The sequence below is a fragment of the Medicago sativa genome, chromosome 8 (genome assembly GCF_051527215.1).
Source record: "Medicago sativa cultivar Bolivia chromosome 8, Bolivia_mono, whole genome shotgun sequence".
Taxonomy (NCBI): Eukaryota; Viridiplantae; Streptophyta; class Magnoliopsida; order Fabales; family Fabaceae; genus Medicago; species Medicago sativa.
In genome coordinates, this window is record NC_140756.1 from 6,089,756 (window position 1) to 6,110,207 (window position 20,452).

A 20,452-nucleotide genomic window follows, 5' to 3' on the forward strand; every position below is an offset into this window, starting at 1 on the left:
GGTTCAAGTCAGACTGAGTCTTAACCTTGAGTCTAGATGTTACAATCGGTATTCCAAGTACCAATTTTATTTTATTTTTTACAGCAAGAGGAAGTCCCAATTTTAAGTGTCCTAATCATAAAATATAATTTTCGACAAATCCATTGAACTTTTGTCATTTCGAAAAATTATTGTAGCTAACTTATAATTGAGACGGATGCTTCCATTTTAAGGGTCAAAATTTTCTCTGCACAAATTGACAAACTTTTATCCATCTAATCTTTATTTTTGTCAAATTTGCTGTCCACTATCTAGTATCTACCACCTATTATATATGGTGGTCCATTTTGACCACCACATAATTAATGCAATTTGTCTCTTCCAAACTCCCACTTGTGATGGTTTCCTTAAAGAGATTTGAACTTGATAAACTGAAAGCTAAAAAATGGAAATCTCTAAAAACAATGAAATTTCATTGACATCAAAACATGACTATGATAGAGCAAGTGAGCTCAAAGCATTTGATGAAACAAAAGATGGTGTTAAAGGACTTGTTGATGCTTCTGTCACAAGCATCCCTCGCATGTTCCATCACGAATTCGACAAGGACTCACCTTCAAGCAACAGCACCAAACTTGTTGTTCCTTCTGTTGATCTTGTTGATATTCATCAAGATCCAACAAGAAGGAAAATAGTTGTTGAGAAAATTAGAGAAGCATCTGAGACATGGGGATTCTTTCAAGTTGTTAATCATGGTATAGAAGTGAGTGTTTTGGATGAGATGAAGAATGGAGTGGTTAGATTCTTTGAGCAAGATTCTGAGGTGAAAAGAGAATTATACACACGTGATCCGGTGAAGCCTTTGGTTTATAATAGTAATTTTGATCTTTATAGTTCACCGGCTGCTAATTGGAGGGATACCTTTTACTGTTTTATGGCTCCGAAGTCTCCCAATCCGGAAGATTTACCATCAGTATGCAGGTATGTTAGATGTAATATATAATTTTATTAGATTAACTCTTGCATGAGCATAGTGATTATTGGAAAAAATAAGATATCATGACTGTGGCGCAATCCTTAATATTTCAAAGAATTATAGTCAAATGAGATTATACCGCCTTAACTACAGTCGTGAAAACATTGAAAACTTTGATGCGGTGGCCAAGATTGTGGTTGGTTAGGATTAGTGAAGAAATTATTTTGATACTATCTTGAATTTATCCGGCTATGAATATACAAGATTATCCCTAAATTATGTCCTGCGCTCGAGTGACTCGCCCACTTATCAGTAACCTATGAACCACATTCAATCATATTATATCATATCTTTGTAGTAGATTTTGATAATAGTTGTGATTAAAGCTTTAGGATATTATGTGCGTATGCTTGCAGAGATATAATGCTGGAATACACAAGACATGTTATGAAACTTGGAAATGTATTGTTTGAGTTATTATCAGAAGCACTTGGACTTGATCCAAACTATTTAAATGATATGAGATGCAATGAGGGAATTGCACTTGTTTGCCATTACTATCCTTCGTGTCCTGAACCTGACTTGACTTTGGGAGCAACCAAACATACTGATAATGACTTTATCACCGTGCTTCTACAAGATCATATTGGCGGCCTCCAAGTTCTTCATGAAAATCGGTGGGTTGATGTATCGCCTGTTCCTGGTGCTCTAGTCATTAACATTGGTGATCTTCTACAGGTAAGTTTTGATCTTTTGATTATGATCTTAATATTCATGCCTTTCTTATCCTGTCATTTAAAAAAATTTAATATCTATAACCTAACGGCATAAACAAGTTTTATGCACGCTTTTAAGTTATAATCATTTTCATCGGGATTTAATTGATATACACTGACAGAGTAATTTTCATCGTTGGATTGTTAAAGGAACTTGACTCTAATTCTATTTATTTACTTTAAAAGTCATATAAAGTATTGTTTGTGATTGGTTGAAAGTGTAAAAAGTGTTACACTGACTGTGCATAAAAATTATTCTCATTCCACAGTCTTGTGTTGTCACATTGTAAAATTTGACATTCGGATTTTCTCTATTAACTAATCAACAATTTTCATTGAAACAGCTTATTACAAATGACAAATTCAAGAGTGTTGAGCACAGAGTGGTGGCAAACCATGTCGGTCCAAGAGTATCGGTTGCAAGCTTTTATAGCACAAGTTTTCAGCCATCAACAAAGCTTTATGGACCTATAAAGGAATTAGTATCAGAAGATAATCCTCCAAAGTATAGGGAAACAACAGTGCAGGATTATGTTTCTTTCTCCATGGCAAGAGGCCTTGATGGAACTTCTCCTTTGCCATATTTCAAAATTGAAAATTTCTGATATACACAATAAAGGTGGTTTAACATGTATGCCTATAATTAAAATAACTTTGTAGTATTTACTTTGCTACCTACATTTGTGATTGCAAAAATATTTAGTATTATGAGAAAATTATATTAAAAATAGAGTATTAGACTTTTCCTTTTTGAAAGGGTTACATTCCTATACAAAATGTAGGAAGGGAAAATAAAAGAAAATAAAAGTGAAAACATGGTTACTTGTTTGGTTAATTAAAAGTGAAAATAAATGATATTTTTCTTACTTTCTCCATAGAAGGGAGAAATAGGTTTTGTTAACAACAAAAAATGTGTAAACATATTCCTCCAAGTTAGAGGACGACAGTGATTAAGATTATAGGGATACAAACCTATTTTCTTGTGGACTACAAGAACCTTGTGGATACAAACCGATTCTCAATTTGACCGATCTAGTATAGTTTTGACTACTTGTTTACATAGGACACCTTATTCTTCCCTTCAAAGTCAAAATGTTAGATCATTTCTATGTTTAAAATCAAAATCTGAAGGATAGCAATAGAGATGATGAACCGTAAAGAAGATGAAGTGATGGTTATACCTAGAGATAGAATAAACGCCAACCAAAGTTAGCTTTGAAGAAACTATATACACTTTGAGAGTCCATTTTAAACACTTTGCCAAAAGGCCTTTGTAAATGCATATAATTTCTTCGCAGCTAGCTTTGATTAGTGTTTACTCTCTCTAGATATCACCATCACTTTCTTTTCTTTACATTTCCTCATCACTCTCACTAACCCTGAGGTATAGAGTTTGATTTCAAACGCAGAAATGTTCAACCATTTTTATGGCTCAAGAAATCAACAAAGATAGCAAATGACATTAATCCATTAAGAAAGAAAGAGAAAAATGGAAGTGGCCGTGTGAAGGGCAGCACAAACTATGACAAAATAAATACACAAAAAGAAAATATGAGAAAGAAGCGTGTGAGAGAGGGTATTAATGTGAAGTTGAATTAAAAAATATGACTACTCATATTTATTACCATACTAGTACGAATTTAAGGTTATGTCACTTTCTATTGCCTTCTATTTGTACACATTATTATCTTTCTGTTATTGTTGATAGCTTTTTCTCGTTGCAGCTTTTTTACATTTAAGGTATACTTAGGGAAGGGTTATAAGTTTATAATCAGACTCCTTGTTTTTTCATTCTTTTGTGTTAACTTCCTTGGCAAGCAAAATATGTAGTGTAGACTCAGGCTCAAAAATAGAAAACAAGTGAAAGCACTAAGCTGTCCTTGTCCTTTTTCGTATTATTTTTTATCATTATTATGAATGTAGATAGAAGAAATATTAATAATATTAATGGGTCAAACTGATCAATTGGATCAAAGCTACAAATTCAACATGGATTGCACTTCTATGATATGATGTGATATGATATTGGTTAATCAAATGTGACACGTGATAATATATTTATTTATTTTGGTTGATAGACGAAATAAGAAAGCAATCATGAACTCACACACATAAAGTGGATGTGTCGGGGTTTGAACCCCCGGTCATGACGTCCAGCCTAACAACTTCTGTATTTTTGTTAGTTGAGCACTTGAGCTAGGACTTATGTGACATAAAGATATGTGAAAAAGAGATATAAAATAGTTGCATTGGTTTATGTGTCATAATTGGATTGATCAATGTCAGTTACATTGACCAATTCAATTTTAACTCATAAACCAATGTTGAAAGAATCATCCAACTATTCAAATGCTTTGGGACAGGTTTGAGACGTTTCTTTCACTAGGAATAGCACTGCTCGTATGGAAGTTAAGTACTCTCTCCGTCCTATAATAGATGACCTATTTGAAAATGTATATTATTGACCTATCGTATTTTTCTACTAATATATAATAAAGATAAATAATATCATATAACCGACCAAAAAAATAAAAAATAAAATAATATCATATAAAATGTCGTTGGATTCGTCTCGATGAATATTTTCAAAATATCAAATTTTTATAATTTTTTCTAATAAATTAGTAAAGTTATTTAAGATCAAAATTGTGCATTGATATGTGTGACAAAATCAACTATGTAACTTAATATAGCACGGTGGGAGTATTACAAAACATTATGTTCGTGATCCGTGCATAAGATTGTCTCTGGCGATATGAATAATGCTGACACCACTATTATTTTTATGGGCTATTATTACCTTATCTTTTCCCTATCAATGAAAGCCTCAATTAATTTTTTCGAGGCAGGATATATAATCCTCAATTATTTCCATAAAAAAAAAAAGGCGGTTTATTTTCATTTTCGCGCACAAAGGGCTTAACCCGGCCCCACAGAACAGAGTGCTTTTTTCTCCATCTTCTTCTCCTTGATCAACCTCTCAATCGCGTCTTCTGTTTCAAGGTACTGTTCACTCGCTTTGATTTTGAGTTTTGTTTTGTCTTGAGCTGTATAAGGATTTTGTTCACTGGTTGAAGCTTTGAACTGAATTATGACCTAAAGATTTGATTTTTTTTGAGTGAAATACAAACATGGGTCAAACTTTTTTTTTTTTTTTTTTTGGAAATGAAGCTTGTTTTGTGATGGGTTTTGTAAATTGTAAGTTCTACAAAAGGGGCTATTTTGTAGTAGTGAAAGTTCTACAAACAGTGACATCAAAGATTGACTATGGAGACGACTGTAATTTGATCTTAGATTTTTCTCTTTCCATGGAATTATTAGTAGTCCCAATTTTTTAGTGGATGATCCGTTCCAATCCATAAAATATCACTTTGACTAATTAACTTTACTTTTTAGCAAAATTTCTATGTTAATCTTCTTAGCTACTGTCCGGGGCATTAGTTAGCATTTCCCAAATTTTATTTTAGTCGATGCTTAAAATTAGTGTATATGTGTCGGTGTCTAACCCCGACACATTTACATTTAAATATTTTACCTTTTCAAATTAGTTGTGGTGTCAAGGATCCGTGCTTCATAGCTCTTCATCAATTCGATGTAAAGTGTAGTTCAATAGTCATTTGAATCCAATTACTTATTCTAGTGTCACAGAGAATATAAATTCAAGCTTCTTCTGCTCAAATTTTCTAGTTACAATATCTAGCTTCAGAACCACTACAAACAAAAGTGAAATGGGAACCACTAATACAACCAAGCCTAATCTTGATTCCACATTCAGCGAACGTAAAGCTTTTGATGAAACAAAAGCAGGTGTAAAAGGACTTGTTGATGCAGGAGTTAAGAAGATACCAAGCTTATTCCATCATCAACCTGACAAATATGAGATAGCCTACAACACAAGCCATGTTATTCCTGTTATAGACCTTAAAGATATTGATAACAAAGATCCAAGTATTCATCAAGGGATTGTTAGCAAAATCAAGGAAGCATGTGAAACTTGGGGGTTTTTTCAAGTTGTTAATCATGGAATCCCTTTGAGTGTTCTTGAGGAGATGAAGGATGGTGTGAAGAGGTTTCATGAGATGGATACAGATGCTAAAAAGGAGTTTTATACAAGAGATATGCATGGATCATTTATTTACAAAAGTAATTTTGATTTGTATAGCTCACCAGCACTCAATTGGAGGGATACTTGTACTTGTTGCTTGGCTCCTGACACTCCCAAACCAGAAGATTTTCCTGTTGTATGCAGGTATGTATGCATACGTATACAATTTATGTGCTCAGTGCTCCTTGAACTTTAGTTATTTTCATTGGTACAACCGACACTTTAGATTAAAGATGTGTTCAATATTTTTTATACTACTTTTTTAAATTATTGATTGTGTCGACATGTTAGTAGTGCCTCTGATATCCATATATATAAACCAACTTATACGAAATATAAAGGCTGTGTTTGGTGTGCAAGATAATTAAGAGATGAGATAGGATAATCGTATCATATCGCATCTCAATTTAGTGTTTGATGAGAGGATATGGTATGATAAGTTAATTTTCAAACTTATTTTCTCCTATCTCTGTAGTTAAAACTTAAAAACCACTATGCCTCAAGACTCATTGTTAAACTTGTAAAAAAAATATAGCATGGTCACAAAGTTGTATGGTTTGGGTGGATTTCCATCGTTTCAAGCATAATTTCCCTTTTTTGTCCTTTAGATACTTTAACTCATATATGATTTCCGTCATCAATTAAATAATGTATCATATATGATTTCTGTCATCAATTAAATAATGTATCATATTTGTTATCTTGTCCGCGTCAAATATACTGTATGATAACTACTTATGTCTATATCATATTATTAGTCAAAGACAAAATTAAAATAAAATCATATCATATCCTAATGGTGCTTTATATTATATCATTTCTCTGTCATATCACATCATGTACATGTGTAGCAAATGGGAAAATACTTCCATGACATAGCTTGTGTGCCATTGGTGCCATTGGGAAAATCCTGGCCATTGATGTGTGTGGATGTGTGTGGGGATGTGTGTGTGATGTGTGTGTGTGTGGTGGAGATGCAAGCTATGGCACCAATGTCACACAAGCTATGGCACCAAAGTGGAGTCCGTAGCAAATGGGTCCAAATGTCTGAAATTGAATTTAACTCTCATTTACTAATTCTTGCAGAGATATACTACTAGAATATGGGAAACAGGTAATGAATCTAGGAACTTTACTGTTTGCATTGTTGTCAGAAGCATTAGGTTTGAATCCAAACCATCTAAAAGATATGGGTTGTGCTGAAGGGATAATTGCTCTTTGCCATTATTATCCTCCTTGTCCTGAACCAGAAATGACTGTGGGAACAACCAAGCATTGTGACAATGATTTCCTCACAGTGCTTCTACAAGACCATATTGGTGGTCTTCAAGTTCTGTATGACGACAAATGGATTGATATAACACCTGTACCTGGAGCTCTCGTAGTTAATGTTGGTGATCTTTTGCAGGCAAGTTTTATGTATTATGTTTATATTGATAGAATATGTAAGCATATAACTAATTATTCGTTTGTTTACCTTGTAGCTTATAACAAATGATAGATTCAAGAGTGTTGAACATAGAGTAGTTGCAAATCAAGTTGGTCCAAGAATATCCGTTGCATGCTTTTTCTCCACAGGTCTTAGGCCATCGTCAAAACTCTATGGACCAATAAAGGAACTATTATCAGAAAACAATCCTCCCAAATACAGAGAAACCACAGTTGCTGATTTTGCAGCCTACTTTAATGCAAAAGGACTAGATGGTACTTCTGCTCTTACACATTACAAGATTTGAACTAGACAGTGGAAGAAAAAAATAGTAAATCATTTTCCTAATACAAATAATTGAATAAACTTGGTGAGTTGATGGTGATGTAGTTATTCAACAATTCCACATGATGATGATGATATAAACTGAAATATGGTGTGCACATATTTTCTTCAATTCCACATGATTAGAAATGTATTTTGGTTCTTTTTTTTTTTTCCTTTCTAATATTGAACTATTGTTAATGTCACATTTATACCTTAATCACAAACACTTGGGGCATGCTTGATTCTGAAGCCACGAGAGTTTATTTTGAATGAATTGATTTTGTAAAATTAATTTTACTTGAAAGTGAGTTGATCGTAAATTCTTTATTTTTGAAGTGAAGTTGTTTATCTCTAAATATATTTACAGAAACTTGAGTTAAACAAAAGCTACTAATCCTAGGTTCAAGTTAGAATCAATTTTAAAGGCTAATTCAATTTTATTCGAGAGGAACCAAACATGTCTAAATTAATTTTACATCGCCAAAGTCAATTATGTATACTCCATATGTGAAACCAAACATAGGCTTAACCATGTTGCCATTAAAAAAAAAACCTCAACCATGTACAAGTAAAATGTTATATATAAAATAGGAAAAGATGGCGTACGCCATGATTGGAGTTCGAACTCCGACTCTTCTGCATGTAAGTTTCTAATGACTTTGCAATTTCATATGTAAAAAAAAAAAAAAAAAGCTTAACCATGTACCGGTAAAAAGGTTTAACCCATGTTGCCATTATTAGTAAAAAGAAAATAGACATAAATTCTATTTGGAGAAACAGTCATTTTGGTCCCTGACTGAGTAGTCACAATAGTCCCTCAATGTATCGAAATTGCAAAATAGTCCCTGATCGTGTACTTTGTTAGTCAAAATAGTCCTTGATATTAAAATATTTCGTTGATATTGTCATATTAGTCCTTCAGTAGACTTACTTATTGTCATTTTAGTCCCTATTTTAAAAGAGTTATTGTGAGTTTTAAGAGATTATTTAAGCTTTAGGGACTGTTTTGACTAACAAAGTGGACATTCAGGGACTATTTTGAAATTTTGATACATTGAAGGACTATTGTGACTACTTGCTACACATTCAGGGACCAAAGTGACTATTACACCAATTCTATTTATAGTGATCGAGCACTACATAGCGTGGAGGATGCACCTTCCTATGCAAAAAGGGCCTAGTTCTATCACAAATAACTAGCTATTTTTCCTCTCTAAAACCCTCTTTTTTCCGCTAACACTTGGGGGTTATCAGAGGAAATGGAATTTGATAATGTTAAGTTCGATCAGGAGGGATAAGTAAAGTGCGAACAGGAATTATTTTATCCAAAAAATTAAATATATGTTCTTTTAAACAATTTATTTTTGATAGAGCTAATTAATCACTTGAACCACAATTGCATGTTTAACCCTTATTTTTGTTTGTAGGCAAGATGCATTGTTTCTATCAATAGAATGATAGATACCAGTCAACCTATTGAAGTTGTACTTTTTTGTTTTTAGTGGCCGTAGTTTAAAGCAACGCCTTAAAATTCAGATTGAACCAACATTAATTTCAACCGATTGAACATGTTCGTCATCTAGTTTGATGCCGATTATATTAGAGTTTTGATTGAATTTTTTTTGGTGGTGTCCGGGGTGCGAACCCCAAACCTTACTATATTATGCATTGTCCTTACCAGCTGGGACCGGTTTGATTGAATTTAACAACTATGGAACTTGGTTGAAAAGTTGGTTCAACTGTTTTTCCTTTTTAACATTATTTATTTGATTCTTTTCTACTTTTTATTATTTATTTATCATTTGAATTGACTATGATTAAACCAATATTAGTTAAATTGTAATCTATAGGTATTATTGGTTCGATTTTTAAGATATTAACCGGAAATATCAATAATAGATGTAAGGTTTAATTGCATTTTTATCTCTCTATTGTCACCATTTTGAAGAATTGGTCCTTTTATTTTAAAATTTGACAATTTTGGTTCATCCATCAATATTTGGTAAAAAACTCAATGATATGACAAATTTTAGATGAAGTTTTAAGAACATTTTCTTACAAGTTCATCGATGTTTGTATTTTCTCATAATCATATCATATACCACATTATTTTAAACATTTCATAACACCAATTTTCTAAACCAAAAATACAATGACGGGCCAAAATTGTGAGATTTTGAAATAGGATGACTAAATCCACAAAATAGTGGAAATAGAAGGACCAAAATTGCAATTAATAAATAGCTAATTGTTTGTTTGAATTTGTAGGTTATAGCAGATGACTAATAGAGTGTCCAAAATTGCAATTTTATTTTCTTTCGCATACATATAATTATATATAAAAGGACTAAAATTGTAATGTTTATATTGCTATTAACTTTTTTTTCGATCCACCATATTGCTATTAACTTGATAATGTCACTTTAAATATAAAAATTTCTCCTTCCTTAATTCTTTTTTAATTTTTTTTGTCAATTTAAAAAAGAAATTGTTATCAAACATTAATAATGAGTTTTTGTCCTACAAATACTCCTACTCGTAATGGTTGTCACAGTCATAACGAGATTTAGAAAATATGAAGCTCTACAAACAGTGATATTTCAGTGGCATCAAAGAAAACGGCTGTTGTTATTTAATTTAACTTTTGACATTTGGAAATTTTGTTCTAGCTAACTTGAATTGAGACGGATGCATCTATTTTAAGGTTCTAAATTTAGACCAATGTCTAATCGGGTTAGTTAATTAATCAATTTTCCACACTTATATTTACTTATTTATTTATTGAATGACAAATTTTATTATGTTAGTTGTCGTGTTAGTATCTTTTTCGTTGCTAGGACTTGAACTTGACCTTTAGCTCCTCAGCTCCTTTAATCAGTGATCTCAAACCATTTGAGCTACCCACACTTATATAGCGTAGCACAATTATAACTAACTCCGTGAATCTCGGCAAGATATGGACGATCTCGTTAGAGATTATCTAGACGGTCAAGATTAGATGTTGCCAACAACTAGTATTCTATGTTGCCTTGAACGGGGAGGATTATGGATTAAGCCTTGAACGGCGAGTATTCTACGTTGCCTTGAACGGATCCGACCGGTGATGTGGGTTGAGCCCCGGTCAGAAACAAAAGGTTAATAAAATTTAGACAAAAATTATTTCAATAAATTATCAAATTTGGATACTCTCCATCTATATATAACGCAGACACTTAAAATAACCTTTCACATGTGTTAATGTCTAACACCGCATGTATACATTCAAATATTACACCTTTTCAATTTATCATTGTTGTTGGTGTCAATCATATCCGTGTTTGTGGTCATACTTCGTAGCTCTCCATCAATTCAATGTAAAATGTAACTCATTAACCATTTGAATCCAAGTATTTATTTATGTACGTAACTCTTAGGTGTCACAAATAATATAAACTCTAGTTTCTTATACTCACTCTTCTAGTCACCATATCTAGCTCCAGAACCACTAGAAACATAAGAAAAATGGGAACCACAGGTACAACCAAGCCTAACCTTGATTCTATATTGAATCAACGCAAAGAATTTGATGAAACAAAAGCAGGTGTAAAAGGACTTGTTGATGAAGGACTTAAGAAGATACCTGAATTATTCCATCATCAACCTGACAAATATGAGAAAGCCAACAACATGAGCCATGTTATTCCTGTCATAGACCTTAAAGATATTGGTAATAAAGATCCAAGTATTCATCAAGGGATTGTTAGCAAAATCAAGGAAGCATGTGAAACTTGGGGGTTTTTTCAAGTTGTTAATCATGGAATCCCTTTAAGTGTTCTTGAGGAGTTGAAAGATGGTGTTAAGAGGTTCTATGAACAAGAGACAGAAGTCAAAAAAGTATTGTATACAAGAGAGAGCAATAGATCCTTTGTTTATAATAGTAATTTTGATATTTATAGATCACCAGCGCTCAATTGGAGGGATAGTTTTATGTGTTACTTGGCTCCACCTGATACTCTCAAACCACAAGAGTTTCCTGTGGTATGCAGGTATGTATATGCATATGTGTAAAATTCATGCGCTCCTTGAAATTTGGTTATTATCATTTGTAGCACTGAAATTTCAGATTGGATGCGTGTAGAGTGTCTGACATGTGTTTGGACCTTTTGTTATAATTGGGCAAATGGTAGTTTAGTTTATTTATGTTAAGAGTCCCACATCGGATAGGTGATGGCCTGACAATGTGTTTATAAGTGGGGCAATCCTCACCTTACAAGCCGGTTTTGTGGGGTTGTGTTAGGCCCAACCACGATTTCTAAGAATTTATATTTCACTATACATTCTTAGAGTAATATTTGTATTCTGAAGTTTTTGCTCATTCTAATAAAACTCTAGTAGCCTTTGTTCTTTTGTTCTCTTCTTTAGTACTCTATATTGTAAACAGTGTCGTCGGACTCTGACAAGACACTGATCCATGTGTGGTTACATTCATTTATACAATTTTTTCAAACTTTTACTGTCGTTGACATGTTAGTATCAAAATCATCTCCAATGTTAGTGTTTCATAGGACTTAAGTTAAGGTACTCAAATTTAGCCCCTTATTTTTTTGTCTAATTGAAGTAACAGGGACTGAAATTTGCAGCAAGGTCATTCTAACTCTTACAAGATTCCGCTGCCTATTTAAGTCATACTCAAGCTTAGCCTTTTTTCTAATATCTCTAGTCTTGTCATATACACTATGTATGAAATGTGTTTTCGTTGGTGAAATTGCTTTGATATCCTTATTTTAAAATGTATCGATGAAATAGCTTTTCTATATCCTTTTCATATTTACTAGAAATGCATCTCTTTCACAAGAAAGGTGGTCTATAAAAAGTAAAACCAACTGATACAAACTATGAAAAGTATGAAATTGAATTTAACCACAATTTTTTCTCTCTAATTAAGTACTTATTCTTGCAGAGATATACTAGTAGAATATGGGAAACACATGATGAATCTAGGGACTTTATTATTTGAATTGTTGTCAGAAGCATTAGGTTTGAAACCAAACCATTTGAAAGATATGGATTGTGCAGAAGGGCTAATTGCTCTTTGCCATTACTATCCTCCTTGTCCCGAACCGGAACTGACAGTGGGAACAACAAAGCATTCTGATAATGATTTCCTCACAGTGCTTCTACAAGACCATATCGGTGGTCTCCAAGTTCTTTATGACGATAAATGGATTGATATAACACCTGTACCTGGAGCTCTCATAGTTAATGTCGGAGATCTTTTGCAGGCAAGTTTTATGCATACTTATGTGTATATTTCCATAAACTGTTAGTAATGTACCAAAATGATAAAAAATGAACAAGGTAGATATTGTGCAATCATAATGTGTTTTGCACTGAGGAAAACAGACCAAAGGTTATAAAATAGGACACATTAAGCAACCTAAAATGACTAATCTAATTTATCTATCTCAGGTTATACTAATTAACTCACAGGAATCTCCTTTCTATCTAGCTCATAGCCATTTGATGTATATTAAGAGTTAGACTTAGACTAGTTAATAAAATCTCTTGCATTTTCAACTTGGTTTCAAGCATATAGCAGGCGTTATATTCCATAATCCATCTTGTTTGAGGTGTTATGTTATGTCTTTTGTGTCACTCTACTATGGATTACTTCACTAGTAATTTGACTAGTTCCACATAAACTATATCCCTCAAACTGATAGGAACTGGTATCCTTAATACAAATATTGAAAACTGCATAACTTGGAGGTTCTGCACATTCCTTTGCCAATAAGCCTCTTTTTATTAGATAGGCAAAATGCCATGTTTCTCCGATTAGTATGATAGACTTCACCTAATGATGTAGTACTTGTTTGTTTTTCTTTGTATTGAAGCAATGTTTTAAAAATTGGATTAAATCGCCCAATTCAAACTATTGAACTAGGTACCATCCAGTTCATCGGTAGTTTGATCCGATTAAATTGTAGTCTGGTAATACTGAATTTAATTGGGATAGAACTGTGTTCAACCGGTTCAATCAATTCAACCGCTTTTCCTTTTTTCCATTTTTTATTTGATATGTTTGACTTTTTTCCGTATTATTTTTTATCCGGTTCAGTTGAACCAAGTAAACCATAACCTAGAGGTCTCATAAGTTCGATATCTGGTTTGGATTTTAAGATTTTAGTTCGAAGTATCAATAGATGATGTAAGCATTTAACTAATTATTTGTTTGCTTCAATTGTAGCTTATAACAAATGACAGATTCAAGAGTGTTGAACACAGAGTAGTTGCTAATCAAGTTGGTCCAAGAATATCTGTGGCATGCTTCTTCTGCACAGGTATTAGGTCATCCTCAAAGCTCTATGGACCTATAAAGGAACTATTATCAGAAGACAATCCCCCCAAATATAGAGAAACCACAGTTTCTGATTACGTAGCTTACTTCGAAGAAAAAGGACTAGATGGTACTTCTGCTCTTACACATTACAAGATTTGACACCTAGGCTATGTGGCAGAAAAAGTATTAGTTAATATAAATAATTGAAAGACCTTGATGACTTGGTGGTTGTGTAGTTGCGAAGTATAAATAATCGAATGATCTTGGTGAATGAACTAGAAATATGGTGTGGTTTCTATTTCATGCTATGGATGAATTACAAAGTACAAACAGTCACTTATTGAAAACAAATGTCATTTTTTCTGTCATAGCCCTCCCCTCCAGTTTTGAGAAAGAATTTGTTGATAATTCAGAGTTTGGTTCGAAGGTAAGTAAAGTATGGCAAAAGATTGTTCGAGCTAGAACGTGAGCTCGAATTCTACCAAACGATTCGTCTTTAACTGAGAAAAATGTCGCTTGCTTATGTTTGATCGTTGTTTTCCTAGTTAGACTTGATTTAACTCAATTTCTCTCGGGAACTTACATCATTGGCCTGTATTCTACAATCTTTCGAATATCGAGCAGAAAGAAAAAAGAAGACTGTGTTGAAACTGAATCGAGCTCCGTCATTAATCAGTATGATCCAAAATGTATAAAACTTTAGCGAAAACTGTTATTGCTATTATTAATTGAAAAGGTCATTCACATATAAATATGTAATTATTGGATTTGAATCCTATTATTATGATTGCAGCTAATGAAAACACTAACATAACTCTATTTATAAAAGTTAAATAAGTTTGATTCATGAAATTAGAATTGCAGAATCTGTCTATACAAAAGAGTTGCAGTCTCTGATGTAACTTTCCTAGCACTCTGGAAAATTGTTCTTTCTTCACATGTTAGTAATAAAGCAACCTATGAAGCACCAACACATACACAGACACCGATAATAATTTAAGAAAATAACATTATTCAGTGTAATTATAGGTGTCGTATCATGTCAGTGTCGGACCGACGCGTGTCCGACACCGAGAGACACCTAATCCGAGGAGTGTTCGTGCTTCATATGCAACAGATAAAAAAGTGTCAGCCACTCACTATTAATGAGGTTTTTGTCCCACATATATTCATATTTAGGCTAAAATATTTCAAAGGACCTGCAAATATGCCTCGTTTTCCTTTTGGTCCTTGTAAAAAAAATGTCGTTTTTCGTCCTCGCTAAATTTTTTGTTTTTTAAAAAAGCCCTGGGCCCATTGTAGCGGCTAGGTGGCACTCTGATGCTGACGTGATGCATACTGACTGTGCATAAGTAGCCACGTGGCATATTTGTAGAGACCTTTGGAATATTTTAGCCTCATATTTATTATGCAGATTTTAGGTCAAAAATCTACGGCAACAATATTGAAGATAAGGAAAATGTGAAGTTCTATGAAATCTTTTGGAGGCGGCTGTTGATCTTATCTTCTTCCCTATCATGGAAGTCTCAATCATAAAATAAATCTTTTGACTAAACAATTTATTTTCCATATTTTATAGAATATGGAAATTAATTTTCATTGTTTATATACGTAACTCTTTGTCTTTGGTATGATATATATAACTGTTGCTACTTCTACTCACTCCATAACCACTACATACAAGTATAAGAAATATGGGAACCACTGATACAACCATGCCTAACCTTGATTCTATAATGAATGAACGCAAAGCATTTGATGAAACAAAATCTGGTGTGAAAGGACTTGTTGATGAAGGACTTAAAAGGATACCTGAGATATTCCATTGTCAACCTGATAAATATGAGAAAGCCAACAACACAAGCCATGTTATTCCTGTCATAGACCTTGCAGATATTGATCATAAAGATTCAAGCATTCACCAAGGGATAGTCGAGAAAGTCAAGGAAGCATGTGAAACATTAGGTTTTTTTCAGGTTGTTAATCATGGAATCCCTTTGAGTATTCTTGAGGATTTGAAAGATGGGGTGAAAAGGTTTTATGAACTGGACACAGAAGTCAAAAAAGATTTTTATACAAGAGATATGCAGAGATCCTTTATTTACAATAGCAATTATGATATTTATAGCCCACCAGCACTCAATTGGAGGGATACTTTTGCTTGTTACTTGGCTCCACCTGATACTCTCAAGCCAGAAGAGATTCCTGTGGTATGCAGGTACTAGTACATTTGTATGCATGTGTATAAAATTTATGTACTCCTTGAACTTTGGTTATTCTGTAATCTGTTTGTAGCACCGACACACTTCAGATTAAATGTGTCAGTATCAGTGTTGTGTCCGTGTATGTTTAAGTGCTGCATAAGTTAACTCAAACTTAGCCTTCTGCATATTACATTCTCTATCTGATCTTGTCTTACTTACTCAATTATATCAAGAAAAAAACACAAATTTTAAGCTGCATTGATTAATTGGTAAAACTGCTTTGGTACCGTTATTTTGATGTTTACTAGAAATGCATACTTTCGTGGAGAGGTCTAGTTATAAGATACAAAACAAATATTAATATTTAAATCAATTTATCAAAGTTTGAATCTTGGCTGAAACAATCTTTAGTCGGAATTTACTTATCTCTTGGACAGACTCAGGATAACCACTACCATTTTCGCTAAAAATCGGAGGTCAAAGACCAAAGCAATTATAAAAGACCAACTGATAGAAGTTATTGAAGGTCTGAAATTGAATTTAATCCTCAATTTTTTTCTCTCTTCTAATTGGCTATTTTTTGTTGCAGAGATATACTGCTAGAATATGGAAAACACATGATGAATCTTGGAACTTTACTGTTTGAATTGTTATCAGAAGCTTTAGGTCTGAGTCCAAATCATCTAAAAGATATGGATTGTGCTCAAGGGCTATTTGCTCTTTGCCATTATTATCCTTCTTGTCCTGAACCAGAATTGACTGTGGGAACAGCCAAGCATTCAGACCATAGTTTTCTCACAGTGCTTCTACAAGACCATATTGGTGGCCTCCAAGTTCTTTGTAAAGATAAATGGATTGATATAACACCTGTACCTGGAGCTCTCATAGTTAATATTGGTGATCTTCTGCAGGCAAGTTTTCTGTGTCCTTATGTGTATAGTTTCCATTATGAAAGAAAAAAATTAAAATGCCACTTGTTGAGCAATCAGAATGTGTCCCATACTAACTAATCTGTAAAACAAACACCAAAGCTACTTAGGACAAACCAAGCAAACTAAAATGGATAATCTAATTTATAATGGTTCTGTTTTGGATTTTGTAATTAATCAAATCTCCTGCATTTTGAAATTGGTATCAAGCATATTATATGTATTATGTTAAGAGTCCTATATTGGATAAAATATGATATGAAAATTTGTTTATAAGTAGAAGGCATATTCCACCATGCAAGCAGGTTTTATTAGTATTGAATTAGCTCAATCCAAGTTCCAAGATAGTATCAGAGTCTATCCAAGATCCATTGGGATACACGCTATCCGGTTAGTCTCTAGATGTTTAGTCATGGGCGTAGGAAGCTTGTTTAAGAGTCCAACATACAATAGATGTAAACATATAGCTATACTTTTATTTTTTTGCAGCATAGCTAATTATTTGTTTTTTACCTTGTTTGTAGCTTATAACAAATGACAGATTCAAGAGTGTTGAACACAGAGTACTTGCGAATAAAATTGGTCCGCGAATATCTGTAGCATGCTTTTTCTCCACAGGTCATTGGTCATCCTCAAAGCTCTATGGACCAATAAAGGATCTATTATCAGAAGACAATCCTCCTAAATACAGAGAAACCACAGTTGCTGACTATGTAGCCTACTTTGCAGAAAAAGGATTAGATGGTACTTCTGCTCTTACACATTACAAGATTTGACACCTAGGCTATGTGGCAGAAAAAGTATTAGTTAATATAAATAATTGAACGACCTTGATGACTTGGTGGTTGTGTAGTTGCGAAGTATAAATAATCAAATGATCTTGGTGAACGAACTAGAAATATGATGTGGTTTCTTCTATTTCATGCTATGGATGAATTACAAAGTATAAACATTCACTTATTGAAAACAAATGTCATTTTTTCTGTCATAGCCCTCCGGTTTTGAGGGAAAGAATTTGCTGATAACTCAGAGGTCAGTTCGATCCTAAGTAAAGTGTGGAAAAAGATTGTTCGAGCTAGAACTTGAGCTTGAATTCTATCAAACGATTTGTCTTTAACTGAAAGAAAAATGTCGTTTGCTTATGTTTAATCGTTGTTTTCCTAGTTAGACTTGATTCAATTCGATTGCTCTCGGCAACTTATCATCATTGGCCTGTATTCTACAATCTTTCGAATGTCAAGCCAGAAAGAAAAAAGCAGACTATGTTGAAACTGAATTGAGCTCCGTCATTAATTAATCAGTATGATCCAAAATGTGTAAAACTTTAACGAAAACTGTTACTGCGTCTGCTATTATTAATTGTAAAGGTTGTTGATCATATTGATACAAAGTACTCCATTCACATATACATGTGTAATCATTGGATTTGAATCCTATTATTATGATTGCATCTAATTGAAGACACTAACATAATTCTATTTATAAAAGTTAAATAAGCTTCATTCATGAAATTAAAATTGCAGAATGTACTGCCTATACAAAAGAGTTGTATTATGTGATGTAACTTTCCTAGCACTCTTGAAAATTGTTCTTTCTTCACATGCTAGTAATAAAGAGGTGAACCACTCACTATTAATGAGTTTTTTGTCCCACATATATATTCATATTTATTATGCTTTGTATTCATAAAGAGATTTTAACTCAAAAATCTACAGCCACAATGAAATTTGCAGATTGATGCATAAAAAACTTATTGTGTGCTGCTTGACTGTAAATGCAAAGGACATTATTAACCGTGCTGATACAGATTCAATTCGTAACAGTATGTTATCATGAATGCCAGCATATATAAAATTTAAAGGCCGGACACACTAAACTTAAAGCAGTTTCATGATTTTATCAATCTGGTCCTTAGAGAAATTAACATAACGTACAATGATCAGAAACAAAGTGCTCATATATTTATACAGTAACACAATTATTCACAATTCTACACAGAAAACTAAAAGTAAAAGTATTCACATTTCTGCATAATAGTAAGATTTGAATATGCCAATTAAAAAGTCAATAAGTATATTTCCATGTGATTTAAACCTGATTGACCTATTCATTGATTTTCAAAGTGAATGACATATGTTGTGTATCACAACATGCCAAAAGAAATTTAACCATGAAGATATCTGTAAGTGATGAAACTTGTCCATTCAGTGCTTTTTGTGAAATCAATGCCAAACTAAAGTTCTTGAGTGATTACTAATTATGAATTTTCAAATAACATTCGAGCTGATTATAGTTCTTGCTGATTTGTGGATTACTTTGGGAATATGATCATACAGGATTCATTGAAACAATAATAAGGAGACAAAGAGTGTCAATAGAATACACTTATCAAAGTAAGAGTTACAATGAAACTATAACATTGTTATCTAAATGCCTGAACCTAAAATTTCCTTCTTAAAAAGTGAGATATTTGGAAGTTGAACCAATTCCTCTCCTTTTCATTGCTGTGATATTTTTGACCTCAAAACTATTAAGAAAATCCTTCTTTGACTTCTTCATTATGTTGCTGCTCTTCACTGACAAGTTGTGTCCAGATCCACTATCTCCACAAGATCTTCTTTTACTGGGTGGAAGTTTGGTGCATGATTTTATTTTCCTGCTTTGTTTTCTTGCTTCTTCTTCTTTGTAGCGTTGCGCGAGTCGATCAACAGCTTCATTCTCAGTCTGAGCCATTTTTTTGACCTTAGCCTCATACAGCTGAAACCATGAGAATGAAACTCTTTTTTCTTTCATCTTCTTAACTACTTCATTAGTGCAATTTTCACCAAACTGCTTTTCAAAGAACTTTTTCCACAATTTATCTGTTATAGGGCCCAAATCCATCCCTTGAGTGGACTTCTCAATATGCATCAACTGGTCAAGTGTGCAGTGAGGCAAGATTCTCTCAAGCATACGATGATCAACATGACTAACATCTCCAAGGTATTTTACATTATCAATAGCTTTCTCGACACAAAGATCAACCAAAGGTGTTTGATCCTTTCTCTTCATCATAACAGGATTCCCTTGAAACAAAAGCAGTGATGATGATGGCTTCTTTCTTGCAGATACTTCATCCCTTCTCATCATAATAGCAAGATTCCTTCGAAACAAAAGCAGTGGATCGAAAACAAAGGAACAAAAACTCAATGAATGAAAGTATTAGATATGTTTTTCACTGCAACCCTAATGGCTTTTAACCTATATATAGTATAAAATACCCTATTTTTAAGGAAACTAGACCATCGACCCGTGCTAACGCACGGGTCATACAAAAGAACAAATATAGCGCAAATATGAAAGTAAATACTTACCTTGAATCGAAAAAATAGTATAATTCAACTCATAAAATAAATTGCCACAAACGTT

General features: G+C 33.1%; 5 protein-coding genes across 8 annotated transcripts; 4 read left to right on the forward strand and 1 right to left on the reverse strand.

Annotated features, from left to right (window-relative positions):
- Nucleotides 1-213: 213 nt before the first annotated feature.
- Nucleotides 214-2,459, forward strand: LOC146896439 (1-aminocyclopropane-1-carboxylate oxidase homolog 12-like). The gene is made up of 3 exons (XM_085733450.1): nucleotides 214-960; nucleotides 1,372-1,693; nucleotides 2,076-2,459. Exons 1-3 carry the CDS (start codon nucleotides 425-427, stop codon nucleotides 2,334-2,336), a joined length of 1,119 nt encoding a protein of 372 aa, XP_085589576.1. The 5' UTR covers nucleotides 214-424; the 3' UTR covers nucleotides 2,337-2,459.
- A 2,154-nt stretch (nucleotides 2,460-4,613) lies between these two features.
- Nucleotides 4,614-7,739, forward strand: LOC146896440 (1-aminocyclopropane-1-carboxylate oxidase homolog 3-like). Of its 4 annotated transcripts, none has more exons than XM_085733455.1 (4): nucleotides 4,614-4,734; nucleotides 5,372-5,980; nucleotides 6,923-7,244; nucleotides 7,321-7,739. In XM_085733455.1, the coding sequence occupies exons 2-4, from the start codon at nucleotides 5,460-5,462 to the stop codon at nucleotides 7,570-7,572; spliced, it is 1,095 nt and encodes a 364-aa protein (XP_085589581.1). In that variant the 5' UTR covers nucleotides 4,614-4,734; nucleotides 5,372-5,459; the 3' UTR covers nucleotides 7,573-7,739. The 4 variants fall into 4 exon arrangements, with proteins under 4 accessions (XP_085589581.1, XP_085589582.1, XP_085589583.1 ...); XM_085733456.1 differs by having other exon boundaries at nucleotides 5,380-5,980; XM_085733457.1 differs by having other exon boundaries at nucleotides 5,419-5,980.
- Nucleotides 7,740-11,049: 3,310 nt separating this feature from the next.
- On the forward strand, nucleotides 11,050-14,193 carry LOC146896441 (1-aminocyclopropane-1-carboxylate oxidase homolog 12-like). Its single transcript, XM_085733453.1, has 3 exons — nucleotides 11,050-11,617; nucleotides 12,532-12,853; nucleotides 13,819-14,193. Exons 1-3 carry the CDS (start codon nucleotides 11,094-11,096, stop codon nucleotides 14,068-14,070), a joined length of 1,098 nt encoding a protein of 365 aa, XP_085589579.1. The 5' UTR covers nucleotides 11,050-11,093; the 3' UTR covers nucleotides 14,071-14,193.
- Nucleotides 14,194-15,546: 1,353 nt separating this feature from the next.
- Nucleotides 15,547-18,015, forward strand: LOC146896442 (1-aminocyclopropane-1-carboxylate oxidase homolog 12-like). The gene is made up of 3 exons (XM_085733452.1): nucleotides 15,547-16,129; nucleotides 16,705-17,026; nucleotides 17,569-18,015. Exons 1-3 carry the CDS (start codon nucleotides 15,606-15,608, stop codon nucleotides 17,818-17,820), a joined length of 1,098 nt encoding a protein of 365 aa, XP_085589578.1. The 5' UTR covers nucleotides 15,547-15,605; the 3' UTR covers nucleotides 17,821-18,015.
- A 1,377-nt stretch (nucleotides 18,016-19,392) lies between these two features.
- On the reverse strand, nucleotides 19,393-20,305 carry LOC146896443 (uncharacterized). The gene has a single exon (XM_085733461.1). It carries the CDS (start codon nucleotides 20,171-20,173, stop codon nucleotides 19,499-19,501), a length of 675 nt encoding a protein of 224 aa, XP_085589587.1. The 5' UTR covers nucleotides 20,174-20,305; the 3' UTR covers nucleotides 19,393-19,498.
- Between the last annotated feature and the right edge of the window lie 147 nt (nucleotides 20,306-20,452).

What these genes read in the sequence shown, in the direction of transcription:
- LOC146896440 (XM_085733455.1), top strand. Translation starts at nt 5,460, where the DNA reads ATGGGAACCACTAATACAACCAAGCCTAATCTTGATTCCACATTCAGC. An exon ending in GATTTTCCTGTTGTATGCAG is followed by an intron (nt 5,981 to 6,922) that starts GTATGTATGCAT and finishes TAATTCTTGCAG; the next exon opens with AGATATACTACTAGAATATG. An exon ending in ATGTTGGTGATCTTTTGCAG is followed by an intron (nt 7,245 to 7,320) that starts GCAAGTTTTATG and finishes TTTACCTTGTAG; the next exon opens with CTTATAACAAATGATAGATT.
- LOC146896439 (XM_085733450.1), top strand. Translation starts at nt 425, where the DNA reads ATGGAAATCTCTAAAAACAATGAAATTTCATTGACATCAAAACATGAC. An exon ending in GATTTACCATCAGTATGCAG is followed by an intron (nt 961 to 1,371) that starts GTATGTTAGATG and finishes GTATGCTTGCAG; the next exon opens with AGATATAATGCTGGAATACA. An exon ending in ACATTGGTGATCTTCTACAG is followed by an intron (nt 1,694 to 2,075) that starts GTAAGTTTTGAT and finishes TCATTGAAACAG; the next exon opens with CTTATTACAAATGACAAATT.
- LOC146896442 (XM_085733452.1), top strand. Translation starts at nt 15,606, where the DNA reads ATGGGAACCACTGATACAACCATGCCTAACCTTGATTCTATAATGAAT. An exon ending in GAGATTCCTGTGGTATGCAG is followed by an intron (nt 16,130 to 16,704) that starts GTACTAGTACAT and finishes TTTTTGTTGCAG; the next exon opens with AGATATACTGCTAGAATATG. An exon ending in ATATTGGTGATCTTCTGCAG is followed by an intron (nt 17,027 to 17,568) that starts GCAAGTTTTCTG and finishes CCTTGTTTGTAG; the next exon opens with CTTATAACAAATGACAGATT.
- LOC146896441 (XM_085733453.1), top strand. Translation starts at nt 11,094, where the DNA reads ATGGGAACCACAGGTACAACCAAGCCTAACCTTGATTCTATATTGAAT. An exon ending in GAGTTTCCTGTGGTATGCAG is followed by an intron (nt 11,618 to 12,531) that starts GTATGTATATGC and finishes TTATTCTTGCAG; the next exon opens with AGATATACTAGTAGAATATG. An exon ending in ATGTCGGAGATCTTTTGCAG is followed by an intron (nt 12,854 to 13,818) that starts GCAAGTTTTATG and finishes CTTCAATTGTAG; the next exon opens with CTTATAACAAATGACAGATT.
- LOC146896443 (XM_085733461.1), bottom strand. Translation starts at nt 20,173, where the DNA reads ATGATGAGAAGGGATGAAGTATCTGCAAGAAAGAAGCCATCATCATCA.